Source organism: Centruroides vittatus, unplaced genomic scaffold (genome assembly GCF_030686945.1).
Source record: "Centruroides vittatus isolate TY-2023 unplaced genomic scaffold, ASM3068694v2 contig_1158, whole genome shotgun sequence".
NCBI classification, from domain to species: domain Eukaryota; kingdom Metazoa; phylum Arthropoda; class Arachnida; order Scorpiones; family Buthidae; genus Centruroides; species Centruroides vittatus.
The window spans coordinates 151,271-167,172 of NW_027120744.1; the positions used below are offsets into that span (position 1 = coordinate 151,271).

Sequence of the window (15,902 nt, forward strand, 5' to 3'; positions counted from 1 at the left end):
TACATTATTATTAACAGTACAACACATAATAATAAACCTGCTAAAAAAAAAAGCAATACAATATTAATAACAATAATAAACAAAACCAACAACAATAATAATTATATTTATAAAGAAATAAAAATACACACAAAAATGGCAGTTGATGCAAACAAAAATTTATAAAATTATATAAAAAGAAAAATTAAACAATTACCTGAATAATTTAAATAAATTATTAATTATAATATGCCCAAAAGTACTGACCAAAAATGCTGCCAACTCTCAAATACTAAAACATCCACTAATATACTATATCCACACCTCCTGGTGGTTAAACTTCTGAATAAATAATATCTTAAAGTAAACAAATCAGTTTTCATTAGCTGTTTATCTTAATAATAAAATTATAAATACAGTCATATTTATCATAATCTTGTAACAATTGCTTATATGATTGAACCAATAAATAATCTGAACCAAAGCACTTTTGTCTGACAGATGTCAGAGCTTTATATTCAGTTACTAAATGAAAAGCATCAAAATTAACACAAGAGTAACAGAATTCACAATAATCCAAATATGGAACTATCATTCTTTGAAATATATTACAGCCTTATATAGGGTAGATGTACCAGTTTTGGCCAGTGTACCAGTTCTAGCCAAAAAACAAATTTAACTCAAAAATATAATCACCACATATTCAAATCTGTCCAATGAAACAAACTTTTATTGTTAACTGTTCACACAGTTAACAATAAAAGTTTGTTTCATTTGTGATTATATTTTTAAGTTAAATTTGTTTTCTGGCCAGAACTGGTACTACACTGGCCAAAACTGGTACATCTACCCTAGTATGAGAAATCACTTTATTTTCCAAACTTTTCAGCATTTTTTCATAAGATATGCATATTGCTAATACATAATATTCGTCCATTAGCTTTGTTTTCACCTAGACATCCAGGCATGTATTACTTGATGTTGCTATTAAACATATTTGTAATTCAGACATTACAACAGTTTTACATGATTTAATCTAATAATAATGTTTTTAATTGCATTTGATACCAATGAAACTGTGTTGTGATTTATGTTGCTTTATGCTGACACAATGAAGTGACTTCTTTCAAACACTTGTTTTTAATTGCAATTATTATATGATAATGAAATGTTAAAATACTTTTCATATTTTAACCCTATCTTATTTTAATTTAGTTTTGAGATGTTTAATATTTGTTAGTTAAATCAATAGTAATAATAGTAAGTTTATGCTAATTTTTTGGAAATGATTAGGCCTATGTTCGAGGTATGTTTGCTCGTGAAGTAGCAAATGCACTCAGAGAGATGAGAAGGGTTGAAGCTGAAATGAGAAGAAAAGAGCAAGAAGAAGAAGAAAAGAAAAGGCTGGAAGCTGAAAAACAAGAAATGGAAGAACAAGAACGACAAGCTTTAGAAGAATCAATTAGGTATATCTCCAGTTTATATTCTTTAAAATTTTTTTTCTTTTCTAACTGCTTTTGTTGTCTGCTATCTTAACTTTAAAATATTAATATTAATATGCATGCAGCAATCAGACTGAAAAAGAAAGTGGGTAAGTTATATTAATTAATTTTACAATTTTTATTAAAATTGTAACGTCAATAGCATTTTTATTGTTATAATTTCTATTATTATTCAGATTAATAAAAAAATACTCAGAGAAATAGTATTAAAAGAGGAAATTTAAACAGTTCTAAAATTAGTATGATGTAATGTATGAAGAGATTTGAATTCTTTTGCAATTAAATGATTCAAATTTTTCTTGCTTGAAGAGGATCTTTAAATAAGGTTGAAAGCATTGTGAAATAAAATAGTGTGCTAGAATTATAGGGTGTAATTTATTAATAAATATATATTGTTTCCAATTAAGCCAATACATTATATATGTAAAAGTGAATTGTAGCTATTATCAGATAAGATGCATTAAAAGTGGCTATCAAAGAATTGGATAATTGATCATGTTCAATGTAAAATAAGTTGTTTTATTTACAGAGTTTTATTTTCATTATTAATCTTTTTGTAAAACAATGTGGACTTATTTTTAAAATATTTTTTGTTAGTGCTACTCAACAAGAATTAGCAGCCATTGCTACATTAGTGGAACAAAATGTCCGTAGAGCACAGGAAGCATCAGAATGCCTTGATCTGGATGAAATGTTTTCATTTCTTAGTGATGTTCAAGAAGCACGACCTAATGTTCAGGAATTTGTAACTGAAATAGGACAACAAATGGAAGCCTTGCTGCAAGATGTTGAAACAACAGAAGCTGAAGAGGTGAATATATTATGAAATAGATTATTTATTTATTTGTATTTTTAATAAAATCATTTAAGAAATATATTATTTATAAATTTAACATAAATTAATTTTTAAAACATTGAAGAAATATTAAATTATTTTAAAAAACAGTATTTTACAAAAGTTATTTAACAAATTCCTCAAGTTCCTTTTCAAGTCAGATTTTTATTCTTTAGAGTTTTCTAAATTAATTAATTAATTAATCATTTTAGTACAAAATTACACTTAACATAGTATTACTTCTAGTACCAAATTATAGTTAATTAATTAGTGTGTAAAAATATCCCTATAATTTTGATGATTCTTTGGCTGTTTTGATTCTGTTCTTATTACATATTCTTTTACAACACGAAACTGGACTATTTAAAAATGGGTATTATATTTTATAATATAGAAATTTTTTAACACACCTGAATTAAGTAGATATTAATTACTTATATATATTTTGTTAGATTAAAATATTTTTTCTAACTGCTCTTTTTGTTTGTTTAATGATAGAATATGCCAATAATTATTACACTAAAGATAGATGCAATCATTAAATTGGTAGAATTTAATGTATATTTTTGAAAATATGGGTTAAACCTGATCTAAAAAAATTGATATAGTCTGCCATTAAATAAATAAAAGGCAATATTTTATGTCTTAATTATTTAAAAATTAAATTGATTTTTTAAAACTTATGATGTAATTTTCTTGCATTTCATTTTCAATAAGTTTCTGTTTTATTTAATTATATTTTACACTTAAAAATATTTATATTTAAATCAAATGCATCATATTAAAACTATATTTTTAAATACATTTTATTTTGTCAATTTAACAATCATTATTAATCTATAATTTATTGGATACTTTTTAGGAAGAAAGTTGTATTTCTTCTGATGTTCAAAGTGTAACTCCAGAGCCATCTCCAAGTCCTCTTCCTCCACCAAGTCCAAGTCCACTTGCTACAAGTCCTTCTTATTCTCCTTGTCCAGAGAGTGTTGCTTCTGACAGAATTCTATCTCCTTCACCGCTTCCTCCCCCTACCTCTCCAGTTAATATAATGAATGGAGATGTCAGAAAAACTCCTTCTCCTATTAAAACTATAGTCAACCATTCAAATGTAAAATCACCAACTCCATCAACAGTTACTTGTCTCAAAGAAGAAAAAATTTATTCAAAAAGTGTTTTGGTATGTAGATACTTGTATATTTTATTTTCTATAATTACAATAAATTTCCGAATTTTCTCTCTAGCACAAAATTTAATCACTCTACTTCTGCTAGTACTATTTTTAATACTATGCAATTAAAATAACAGAAATGTAACTTGAAAATAAAATGACTACTTAAATTATGTACTTATTACATGCTTGTAATCAAAATCTAACAGGTTGCATATAATGTTTTTATTTGATCTTTTAAAATCCTTCAAAAAATTTGTATGTATTATTATAATTTTAGGATTCTCAAGATGTTAAACTAGATAATAATCATTTGAATAATGTTGAACCAGAAGAAGCTGAACGTGAGCAAAGGTATGAAATAATAATTTATTATTTTTTATGCAGTACATTAAGATAAAGAGTAAAATAAGTGTAGGGTTTGGAATCGCTAGGCGAGCGATTTCCGCCCTGTTTTATTATAACGAACTTTCATAACGGAAAACCGTTAGAAACTACCGTGGGAAGAACCGTTAAGTTTCAAATCGACGACCAGCGGACGATTGGCCGCGCGGGAAGTGACTGTTGGTGGACGTTATGGAAACATTCGAATTTGATTGGCGGGGAATTCAAACGCTGGACACTTTTAAGCAGTAGTTTCGGCGGGAACGGGAGGTTGGTATCGGGATCGGCTGAGTTCGTATCGGGAAGATCGGATCGGATTAGGATCGTTGTTACCGAAGTTCTAACTGTCTCTCTCGTTGGACACAACGGAAATCTGGGGAAAGTAAACCCCAGTGTTTTAGTATGAATTTGTTCCTGACTCGGAGGTGCTGTTAATTACAAGTCTGTTTGTGGAGGTCGTAAGGAGTTTCTTTCGACGACTATTGTTAAATAGTTGAACGTGTACGGGAATAGTTGGTTGTCGTTGGATTAGTGTTTGTGCATATTTAATTGTGACTCTAATTTGTATTATTTTGTACATTTATATTGTAAATATAAACTTTGTGTTTCGTCAAACTGACTGAGTGGTTATTTTGAACATTACTATAAGCATAAAGTGTCATACACTATGACACTTTATGCTTATTTTACTCTTTGGCCTTTATGTGGTGCAGCCAGTGCCAGCTTTGCCTTCTCTTTACAGAGTTCACATTCTTATTTTTCTTAGATACTTCTAGATTGTTTCAAAAAATATATTCATGAGAAATTCCTTCAATAATTTTTTTTTTTTGTAGACAAACCATGATTTGTAACTAACTTCACTAAATGACAAATTTTTGGAAGATTCGTGCTGTACTTTCAGCAATTTATGTCATTTTCTTCCTTCCATTTTGTTTTTCTGATGATTATTTTCATTTTCATGGATTTCATTTTACACTACACTTTTTGAGCATTTTAAAAGACAGGTATTCCTTGTATAATATGGTAGTTAAGTTTCAAAAGAAATGCCATATTATGCAAATCAATGCTATACAAAACAAAAGACTAGCTCAAAACATAGGGTTAGGTTCTAAAATTTAACAAAAGTATACTATTCTTTTTGCTACTAAAAGAAATATGTTTATTAATTAAGCAATCAATAATTAACTAACAATTACAATTAAAAATACTCTGTTATGTGTTAATATTAATTTTAGTTAAACAAGGCATTTTCTTTTGAAAAAGTATTGTCATCATCTCAGTTTTTTGTTGACCTTGATCAGAAATATTAGTAACATTTTCATTTTTTTATATTTTTAACAAAATTTTTACGAATGACAAATTTAAAATAAAAATGTTATTTATTGAAAATTTGTTATAGTGGTCATATTTGTTCAGTTGAATACCAGAGAATTTTTTTTTTCAAAAAATTTGGGTTTGAATATTGAATTGTGTGTTTGAGTACCAAGATTCTGCTGTACTTTATTTGTCATTTTTATAAGTAAGTACTTACTTATGGTTAAAAATGTTTAGTAACACTTACCTACATGTTTAATATTCATATTTAAAAATAGTTTATTTAATCTTTAAAAACAAAATAGTTTTAGTTTTAAGGGCTAAAGAATGAAATCAACCACAACAACACCTGGTTGATAGGAAAGTCAGGACAAGGAAGAAAAAATTGCACTATCAGTTTTCATTAAAGTAAACCTGATGAAAGGCACAAAACAAAATGAAAATTTCAATATTCCAAAATCTGTAGGAAAATTTGAGACAGCACACATGCTTGCTTGAAAAAAAAAATTGAATAACAGAGTTGGCACTTAAAAGTTGTGAAATTTTGTATGGAGGATTTCCTAAATCCTTGAATCCTAAATCCTGAATCCCTAAATCCTTGTGTTAGAGCAAAACTGTTATACAGGGGATTTTTCCAATTTTTGAATCGTGTTAGTGCAAAACCATGTAGTAAGAATACCATGTTATACAGGGAATACCTGTAGTTGTTATTTGTGTAAATGAGTGAACAAAATATTTTTCACACCTGCCAACTGGTGGATTCAGAAGTACCCAAAATAAGGCAGGCCAACTTAAAAACTAAAAGTATTTGAATAATTAATAATTTTAAGATAATTTGGTACTAGAGTTAGGCATTAGGCACTATCTCTTGCTAAATTTAATAATTAGAATTTTAATTAAATAATTTAAATAAATTTAGGTCTAACTGGAAGAAAAGAATTGGCCTGAAGCGGGACTTGAACCTGCAACTTCTGCTCACTGTGCAGATGCGTTGCCAATTACGCTACACGGACCTCCAGTCCGATCTCCCCTTCCAGTATATATAAGCTTACATTACAACCATCGACGGCCATTAATTATTAATATTGCTATAGCCATTTCTAGCCCGATAATTCGGCATTGGTTGGTGTCTTACTTTATGTATAACGGGTTAGTTGTTGTTTATTTATATATATGCCTTGCTGGGGTTGCGATGGTCGGTTGAGTGCTTTGGGAGGACGTGGGCACTTAATGTGACCCCAGTCAGCATTGTAATGGCCATTGATGGTTGTAACGTAAGCTTATATATATACTGGAAGGGGAGATCGCACCAGAGGTTTGGGTAGCGTAATTGGCAACGCATCTGCACAGTGAGCAGAAGTTGCGGGTTTGAGTCCCGCTTTGGGCCGATTCTTTTCTTCCAGTTAGGCCTAAATTTATTTAATATTATTTAATTAAAATTCTAATTATTAAATTTAGCAAGAGATGGCACCTAACACCTAACTCTAGTATCAAATTATCTTAGAATTATTAATATTGCTATAGCCGTTTCTAGCTTGATAATTTGGCATTGGTTGGTGTCTTACTTTATATATAACGGGTTAGTTGTTGTTTATTTGTATTTGAATAATTAATAAGTAGAGATGCTTACTGATATCTATCCAACACTGATATGTTTTCAAAATTTTCCAGATATCAGAATTAGTTTGTTTTACAAACTGATGCTCCAATTTTTTTTGATAGTTACTATTAAAAAAAAAAAAAAAAAGGAAGAAAGAGATCAGAGATCAGAGCATTGGTTTCTAAAACAAACCAATACAGATGTATCAGGAATATTCTGATATTGGTTATCATCTCTAGAAACTGTTCAGAAAAGAAAAAAAAAGAGAAATCAGACATCTGTTTGTAAAATGAACTGATTTCAAATATCAGGAACATTTCAGTATTCTGATATATCAATATCAGATTACTAATAGTTTGGTATGAGTTACATCTCTATTAATGAGAATTTTTTATTAACATGTGCACAATAATTTTATTATGTATAATCCAATAAATCATATTTGCCATCATAAATGTTTTTAAAAACAATGTTTTGAAATTTGAACAAAAAAATTAAAATTTGTAGTAGTCCCTTTGTATATGTCACTGCTTTTGCACATTTAACTGGTTTCTCAAGGAATTTTGACTTTGTATGCACTTAAACTTCTTTCACTTGATCTATTATTATTTTATATTATAGTATAATGATATCTGCATTAACATATACACAAATTTCTTTTAATGGCAATATCTTTCAACAAGTATCCTTATAATTTTGTTATAATTTCTACATAGATTTTAAAATGTTTTTTTTTTTTTTTAAACCTGAGTATAGCATATCAAAAAGTAAAAAGCATAAGTATTTTTATCCTTAAATTATATATAAAATTAATTTTTACTGTGTCCTATACTGTGTTTTACTTTTATCAATGATAGATTTTCATTGATTAATCATTCACTTCTAAAATGTTGTTATGGGATTGTTAAAAAAAAACTCTTGTTTAATGTTGTTCAACATAAGAAAATATCAAGTTTAAATATTTATGTTGAGCTTATATAAATATTCATTAGTTATATTTTGATTATAAAGACATTGAATGTACTGAAAAGGATTCAAATTAAATTGTTAAATAAGATGGAATCAGTTAACTTATATAAAATGCACACTCGAGAACCTTAAGAGTCCAGTAATAACACATTAATGGAAAACTAACATTTCCAACTATACCCCGGTCTTCCTCAGGTTTTTAAAACCAGTAAGATTTGAACTTGGAATGCAAAGAACAATATTTACAAATTATTTTTAAAAAACCTATGGAAAGTATGGAACAACATGTTCAAAAATTATTTTAAAATCTATAGAACAATCTAAGCATGTGTATAAAACTTTTATTCATGTATGTTACCATGGCAATAGAACTATATCAGTACCATAAACTGTGAATAATATGATGTAACTAAAGGTACAGGAAAAAGTTGCTAACTGCTGGTGTTGCCCATTTTTTCATAACTGTACCTCCATGCATAGGAAACATTAATGGCATCATTTGTGTTAATACAATTGCCATGTAAGCTGGCTTTGTAAATTTCTAATGCCTCAAGGTTTTAAAGGTGTTCAATTCAATATGACAACCTGACCAGTTTGGCTTTATGGAGGTTGGCTCGTATGTTGGGGTCAATAACACATTAATGGAAAACTAACGTTTTCCATTAATGTGTTATTACTGGACTCTTAAGGTTCTCGAATGAGAAGTATATACATTCCAGTAATTGTGTAAGAAGTTGTTTTATTGAATACATAATATGCATTTATAATAGATAAAGTTTTAATAATAAATAATGCTTCTAGCCCACAACTTTAATTAGATTGAATTTGTTAACCTAATAAATAGGGTTGTAATAAATTGGAGGGCTTATCACATTGGAGGGACCTGATGTGATAAGCCCTTCAATTTATTACAACCCTATTTATTAGGATAACTAATTCAATCTAGATAAATTTTTACTATTGTTAATTGAAATTATTAGGATTATAAATAAAGTTAATTAACTTATATTAAAAAATACACTTTTGTCATTTATAATAATAAATTTTTGGATTTATAGACGAAAATTAAGAATTGAGAAAAGGTTAATTGAAATTGAAGCAGAAGAACAGAGACTATATGAAGAAGAAGATGATTATCATTATGATATGATTCAATTTGCTGAAAAATATTTTAATTGTCATGTTCGAGATATGGGTGGAACTGTTATGAGGACATTAACTAGACGAAGGAAATCTTCAGGTGAAGTTATGCCAAAATATGAAATGGTTACTCATACTCGTAACAGTGCAATTCCTACATCTCATATACATATGTATGATCCAGAAAATATTACAATTGCATGTACAATTTTCAAGGTAAATAAATAAATTTATCCATTTCATAACTAATGCACTCTGTAAAGATATATTTAATTTTTTATTGTAATTTTAAACTGATTTAAAATGTTTAAATTTTTTTAGGATCTTAGTAAATATTTACGTGGTGAATTAAAGCCTGAAGGTGATGTTCAAGTAATTCAGTCAATTATTGGTTATGGTATTGAAAGAGAAGAATTAAGAGATGAGATATTAGTGCAGTTAGTTCGTCAGTCCACTAATAATCCATGTCGTGAATCTTTATTAAGAGCTTGGCTTGTATTATGTTTATGTGTGGTAGCATTCCATCCAAGCAAGACTTTTAGTCGTGTAAGCTGTTTTAATAATAATTGTTTTTGAGTTTATTTCTGTCATGTTTTAAAAAGTATTAATAATTAAAAACATTTATTATAATATAAAAACTTTTTCAGTATTTTCACTGTTTTCTTCGTAAAAATCTTCGTGAAGATAGATGTATTGCTAGATATGCTCAATGGTGCTTAGATAATCTTCATAGTACCAAAGTTACTGTTAGAAAAATGCATCCATCATCTTTAGAGATTAATGTAAGTTAAAAATTTTGTCATTAGGTGTATTTTTGAGATTATCAGATTATGATTTTATGAGAAGATTGTTTATTCTTTTAAATTATAACAACTGATATCAATTACTTAACTATTCAAATATTTCTGATGTCTTTCATTTATGTATGTCAGTCGAGTCCGCATAAATTGACACCCCAAGGGGAAGTGGAAATGTGTCGAGTTATCCGATGTGACGACTAAAGCGAAGTTGGAAAATAAACCACAAAACTACAATTAATAAAATACAGTAATGCATTATACAATAGTATAGGCTTACAATACATTGTGTCCTCCATTTACAATTACTCTGTAGATGAAAAATTGAAAAATTCATTTAGTGCTGTTTGTTTTGAGCACTTAACTGTCTTGACTTTCTTTTTCAATGAACATGAATGCCTTGAAAACATCATCTTCACAATTGTCAATTGTTGTTAAGTAACGTCTAAAGATTCTTAATGCCTCTGGCATGAGAAAATGCAAAATTGGATTCTGGTGTGACGTTGATGTAGATTGTATATTTTCTTTTTGTTTATCTGTTGTTATTTTATACATAAAAATACATAACATGTTAAGGCATTTTTATTAATATGTATATATATATATATACATTAATAATAATAATATATTATTAAATATATTAATTATATATTAATAAATAAATCGACTCCCCCTCCTGAAAAAAAATGAGTTTGCACCACACGTGTGGAGAGAATTCATTTTTTCAGGAAGGGGTGACAACTTATCAGAGTGTGGGACAGCAAAAGTATGTCAACTTATCCAGTAGTGACAAGTTAAACGGTGTTGAGTAAACTGGAGTTTTTTAACATTAATGCCTATGTAAGTCGGCTGGGACCACAGAAAATTGACTACTTAACCGATGGTGTCAAGTTATCTGGGTGACGACTTATGCAGAGTCGACTGTATTTTGATAAAATATATTAATAACATAAAAGAACTTTGTAAGTTAACTAATGTTGAACATTTTCAGCATTTATTATTTTTGCAATGGTTTTTCATATTGATAATACCTACTCTCTTATAAATGATGTCAGTATTTTATTTTCATATTAATTATTAATATCAGTATATGTCATAGATATTATTTAGATTCACTTCATTATATATATCATAGATATTATGTAATGAAGTAAATTACATTAAAAATGTCAGTGTTAAGCCTTATTCGTAATCTAATCTATAATATTAGATGAAAGTTTATTGATTTTTATTTAGTTAAATTGTTTCAATATCAGGAACTTCAATATAACAAACTGTAAACTTTTGCATGAAATACAGTATTATATCTGACAAAGCTAGAATTACTGGACAATACATCTTTTTATTGTTAGCTCATTACAATCTATAAAAGTAGCAGTCGAATCATTGTGTTGCGAAAACACAAATTTGTACGTTGCAGATCTAATGTTAGAATTTCTGATAGAAGAACTATCAAAGCAGGATTTCTTTCTGTGTAACGAACTAAAGAAAGAAATTATTTTTCATGTGAAAGAGAGACGAACCATTTACTCTGATATTTTAATGTATCTACATAACCCAGAAAAATTAAACAAACATAAGTCACACGAAATATTCAATGATGTTAACAAAAATACAATTTTAAATGGAATTGATGAATTTTGAGTCACTAGCATCCTTAATTTGTAATTTTGAAAATGAAAATTATAAATAGATTTAAACAATAAATTTTTTATAAAGTATGACTGTATTAAAATGAAAACATTCTTACATACTTAAACATTGAAAGAAATTTTGCAATTCATCAAATTCTCCTAAATAGACATATGTTTTTTTTTGCCAACGCTAATTACTTCAAGTTTCATGACATTATTTACTTTAAAAACATTATCCTGTGGTATTTCCTTTATTAACATTCTTAGCTGAAATGATGAGGGAATTCAAAACTTTCATTTAACTCTTATAACTGATTTTCTGTTTAATGCCAAATGATTGCTGGATTACATTTGCTATAATATAACATTCAATAACCTGATTTTTGTTTAATGCCAAATGATTGCTGGATTACATTTGGCTATAATAATAAATTAATTATAATTATTAAATTTATCAAGAGATAGTGTCAAATACCTATCTCTAGGCCAAATTACTTAATAATTAATTGTATTATTTTAGCCTGATGTTATCCAGTAATCATTTGTCATTAAGATATGTTAGTTGGTTGGTTCTGCTATGCTTACTTTAAAGTCTTTTTGTTGGTTTTTATGGTTTTGCATTATACTTTTCTTAGTTACATCTATACCTTTTGTATTTTGTCTGGACATGCATTTCATTGGCTGTAGAGTTGCAAATCATCATCTATGGTAATTTTGACATAAAATTGACTCTCAAAATAAAGGTAAGAGCAATGATATTATTGAAGATCTGCATTTCCAGAAAGAAGATAAATGTGATCACAATCTCCTGATGCTGTGTATGATGATAATGCATCCAAAGTAATGTAGAAAGCATTTTTTATGCTATTATAAGTTTAAAGTCACAATTTGGAGCTCAAATTTATTTAAAATCCTCAAGATCTTACTAACATACAGGTGATTGATATGAATAGATTTTGGCTGCTTGTTAAAGTGAACATTTTCCATTTATTGAATATGTTTCTCTTGCGTATTTTTCTTTTCTTCATAATGATATTACATTATATCTGTTTACTTCATAGTATTTCTTGTAAGTTTAAAAAATTTCTGTTAAATTATTTTTGAATGTTTTATTCAATATCAAATAATTATTGAATTGATTAGTTTAGTTTAAATTATAATATGTTATAAAAATATATTATAAAGTAATATAAAATGTGTTTTTAGGCTGTTCGTAATTTAAATAATTTGGGTTGCCGATTTTACTTTTTGGATGGTCGTACAAAAGCCATTAATATACATCCTTCTGATACTGCAATGGATGCCATGCAACAATTAGCAATAAAAATTGGTTTAAGATCATTAGATGGTTGGGCATTATATGAGGTATTTTATTGATATGATTGCTTAAATTACACTTGTTAATACAATTGTAATATTTAAAATAAATTTATCTGATCTATAGTGTACACCAGAACAAGAACATGTGATAAAAGGATATGAATATATTGCAGATATTATATCACAATGGGAAATGTAAGTTAATTTAAATTTAAAAATTATTTTCAATGTTTTTTTTTAATTTTGTATAAAAATTTTAAATAAAAATAAAATGTATTTACAGGTGCCATCGTAGTTCTGCTACTTTTAGTAAATATTCTACACTTTCTAAAAAGGGTCCAACTTTAGCTCTAGGTGGAGGAGAATGTCATCTTTTATTTAGAAAAAGATTGTTTCGAAATCCAAGGGAGATTCCTCAAGATCCTGTTGAAGTTAATTTATTATTTGCACAAGCTGTACATGGTGTTGTAAAGGTATTGAAAAAATCAAAAAACTTTAGAAAATAATGATTTTGATTACAAATGTTATTCTTACTATTATTGTTGTTGTTACTATTTTTAAATATTACCAAAAAAATGGTCTGACTCATACAATAAAAAATAATGAAATTATATAATTATTACTATAATTTTAAAAAATTTTTGGCCATAAATTATATCTAGAAACTATTACATAGAACTTCAGTTTTTGGGATACACTTTTAAAATTGCAGATGTATAAATTTCCACTGGTGCCCATCTCTCTGTCTGTCCATCTTTCCTTAATCTTGAGAACAGTTAAATAGATGAAAGTCAAGACCAGATATAGAAAGCTTAGAAGCCAGATGCCCCGATTAACTACCATATATCTTGGCAGATAAGACGATAGTTGAATCACAAAAAAAGGCCCCGAAAATCCAGGCTCGTCTTATAGGACAAATATGAAAAAAATCAGATTGAAATTTATATAAATTAAAACCATTATAGTAAAATGGACAAACCATAATTATTTACTAGTAGAGAGTAGAGTATGTCCACAAAATAGAATACCCCATACAATGTTTTTGTGAGGGTCATTACCCGAATGCCCGAATCAGTGTGAATGTTTACAACAATTGCAAGGCAGTGCTGCCAGATGCAAGAAAATAAGATTTGATGTTCTTTCAAAAATTATGAATAGAACATAATTCTGTATACGCTATACAGCATTATTATCCAGATGAATGATCACTGATCTAAACTAAATTCATAGGCCGTTGATAGTTTGGGGGTCGTCTTATAGGACAGATATATGCTAAAACTATAAAACTTTGACGAAAATTTATACCTTGTCTTATCTGAAGGTCATCTTATCCACGGAAATATACGGTATATGCAAATTTCAAGTTTGAACAGAAGTCATGTTATTTCAATTCAGAAATATTCTCTAGAACAACAGTCGGCAACCAGTGGTGAGAAAATTTGGGTGGTCCGTGGAGAAATTTGGACATTGTTCGACTGAAGGTTACGCGAAGTATTACAAAAGAAATGCAAAATGCTTAGTTGCTTTTTTCACTCTTTGGGGGTTTTTATTTGAATCTGAAACCAAATACGAAGTGACTGTTATCAATAAATAATGAACAATAAATAATATTGTGAGTGCGATTGTCGTCCTTGGTGGAAAAGCGCTAAGAAAGCACTAAGAACTTATTTCAAACATGCAGCAATGAACTTTAGGCTTGCATTAATTTGTTATAATTAAACACGCAAGTTTCATATTAATATAGTAAAATTAAACTTTTATAATCATTATTATACTACAGACTTTGTATCGTTGAAAAAAATTCACAATAGTGGTCCGCAGGATTCAAAATTGTGAGTTTAGTGGTCCATGAGGTCAGAAAGGTTGCCGACCACTGCTCTAGAACATAGGAGCATCATTTTAAAATTTTAAGTAATAGACCATGCTTGCCATGAGTTGGACATCTGTTCACATGAGATGTACTGTACCATGACAGCTTATGGTTTGAATTAGAATAACACTTTTTTTAATTTAATACAATAGACCAGTGATTCTCAAAGTGGGGGTCGCGACCCCAAGGGGGTCGCTGAAAAATATTTGGGGGGTCGCTGAAAAATTGATTCTAGATCAATTTTTTTCAAATATTTTATAAATTTACTATGGGTTCATGTTTAGAAATAAAAACTATATAAAATAATTTTTACTTAAATAAATTGCACATATAAATAATAAAAAGAATATAAATATTTAAATACGAGCCTAACCCCCTCCCTCCGGGATGTTTTTCGACACATACTCATTCTTCGGGGTCCTTTGAAATTTTTAAGTGCAGAAGGGAGGTCGCGGTCCAAAAAGTTTGAGAAACACTGCAATAGACAATGCTTCTATTTTGTTTATTAATTTATTTTTAAAAGTGAAATATAATGTATTTTAAAATAAGGAATGGCCATCAAACAAATGACCCGTCAGGAAAGTCTCAATTTCCCAATGAGCCATTACACTACTGTAGAGTGATGACTGTACTGTGTTTAACCCTTTCCATGCGGGCGATCTACAGCAAATAATTGAGTGGAATTCGTCATGCGGCGCATTTTTTGCAGTTTTTGGATGATTTTTAAATCGCGATATTTCGCTTTAAAATCGCGTTATGTTTAATCTGTTTTTTGCGTTTGATTAAGAACATATTACAGTTTACGATTGTATAATTTTTAGTTTTATACATATTTAAAATAATATGAAGTTTACGAACAAATTTGAAGGTTACGAACAAAAAAAAAATTAATTTACAGAGAATCACTGAACTTTGTACATCTGTTAGATAGAAACATCTGTCCTCTATTAAACAAAACAAACCGCAGCTTTCTACCTAGAGCGGGGGAGAAGTTATTGCCATTATTCACACTATGTCTCTAATTACTTAGCTGGGAGAGTAGTCGATTGTTATCGTGAATATAGTTTTAAAAACATATTTACTCGCCTAAATATTGTTGAATTAGCTAATTTAATGTCTAAGTGCATTAAATTAGTTAATTAGAATTAAAAATCGATTTAAAAAGCGAATTTACAGTGATTGTTTACATTTTACTTCGAAGGTTGGAGGCGGGGCTTTTCGCAGCAATTTTTTCGTTTCATAAGTCTGTGATTAGTTAAAGTAACGTCAACAAAGACAGAAGAGACTCAATAAAACTGTAGAAGGAGTTTCCCTTTGATTGTTTTCAGCCAACTGTGTAGTTAACTGCGAAGATTTACTGTAGAATAGTAGGGGATGTATTTACCAAAAT

General features: G+C 28.5%; 1 protein-coding gene across 1 annotated transcript in view; it reads left to right on the top strand.

The window, feature by feature from the left end:
* The window catches only part of Myo81F (Myosin 81F), a 124,517-nt gene that overhangs the window by 72,835 nt on the left and 35,780 nt on the right, over positions 1–15,902 (top strand). Inside the window, 11 exon segments of the mRNA XM_067275827.1 lie at positions 1,273–1,445; positions 1,547–1,570; positions 2,079–2,292; positions 3,179–3,493; positions 3,765–3,838; positions 8,810–9,107; positions 9,213–9,437; positions 9,539–9,673; positions 12,529–12,687; positions 12,767–12,837; positions 12,926–13,115. Coding sequence (XP_067131928.1) covers positions 1,273–1,445; positions 1,547–1,570; positions 2,079–2,292; positions 3,179–3,493; positions 3,765–3,838; positions 8,810–9,107; positions 9,213–9,437; positions 9,539–9,673; positions 12,529–12,687; positions 12,767–12,837; positions 12,926–13,115 — 1,878 coding nt within the window.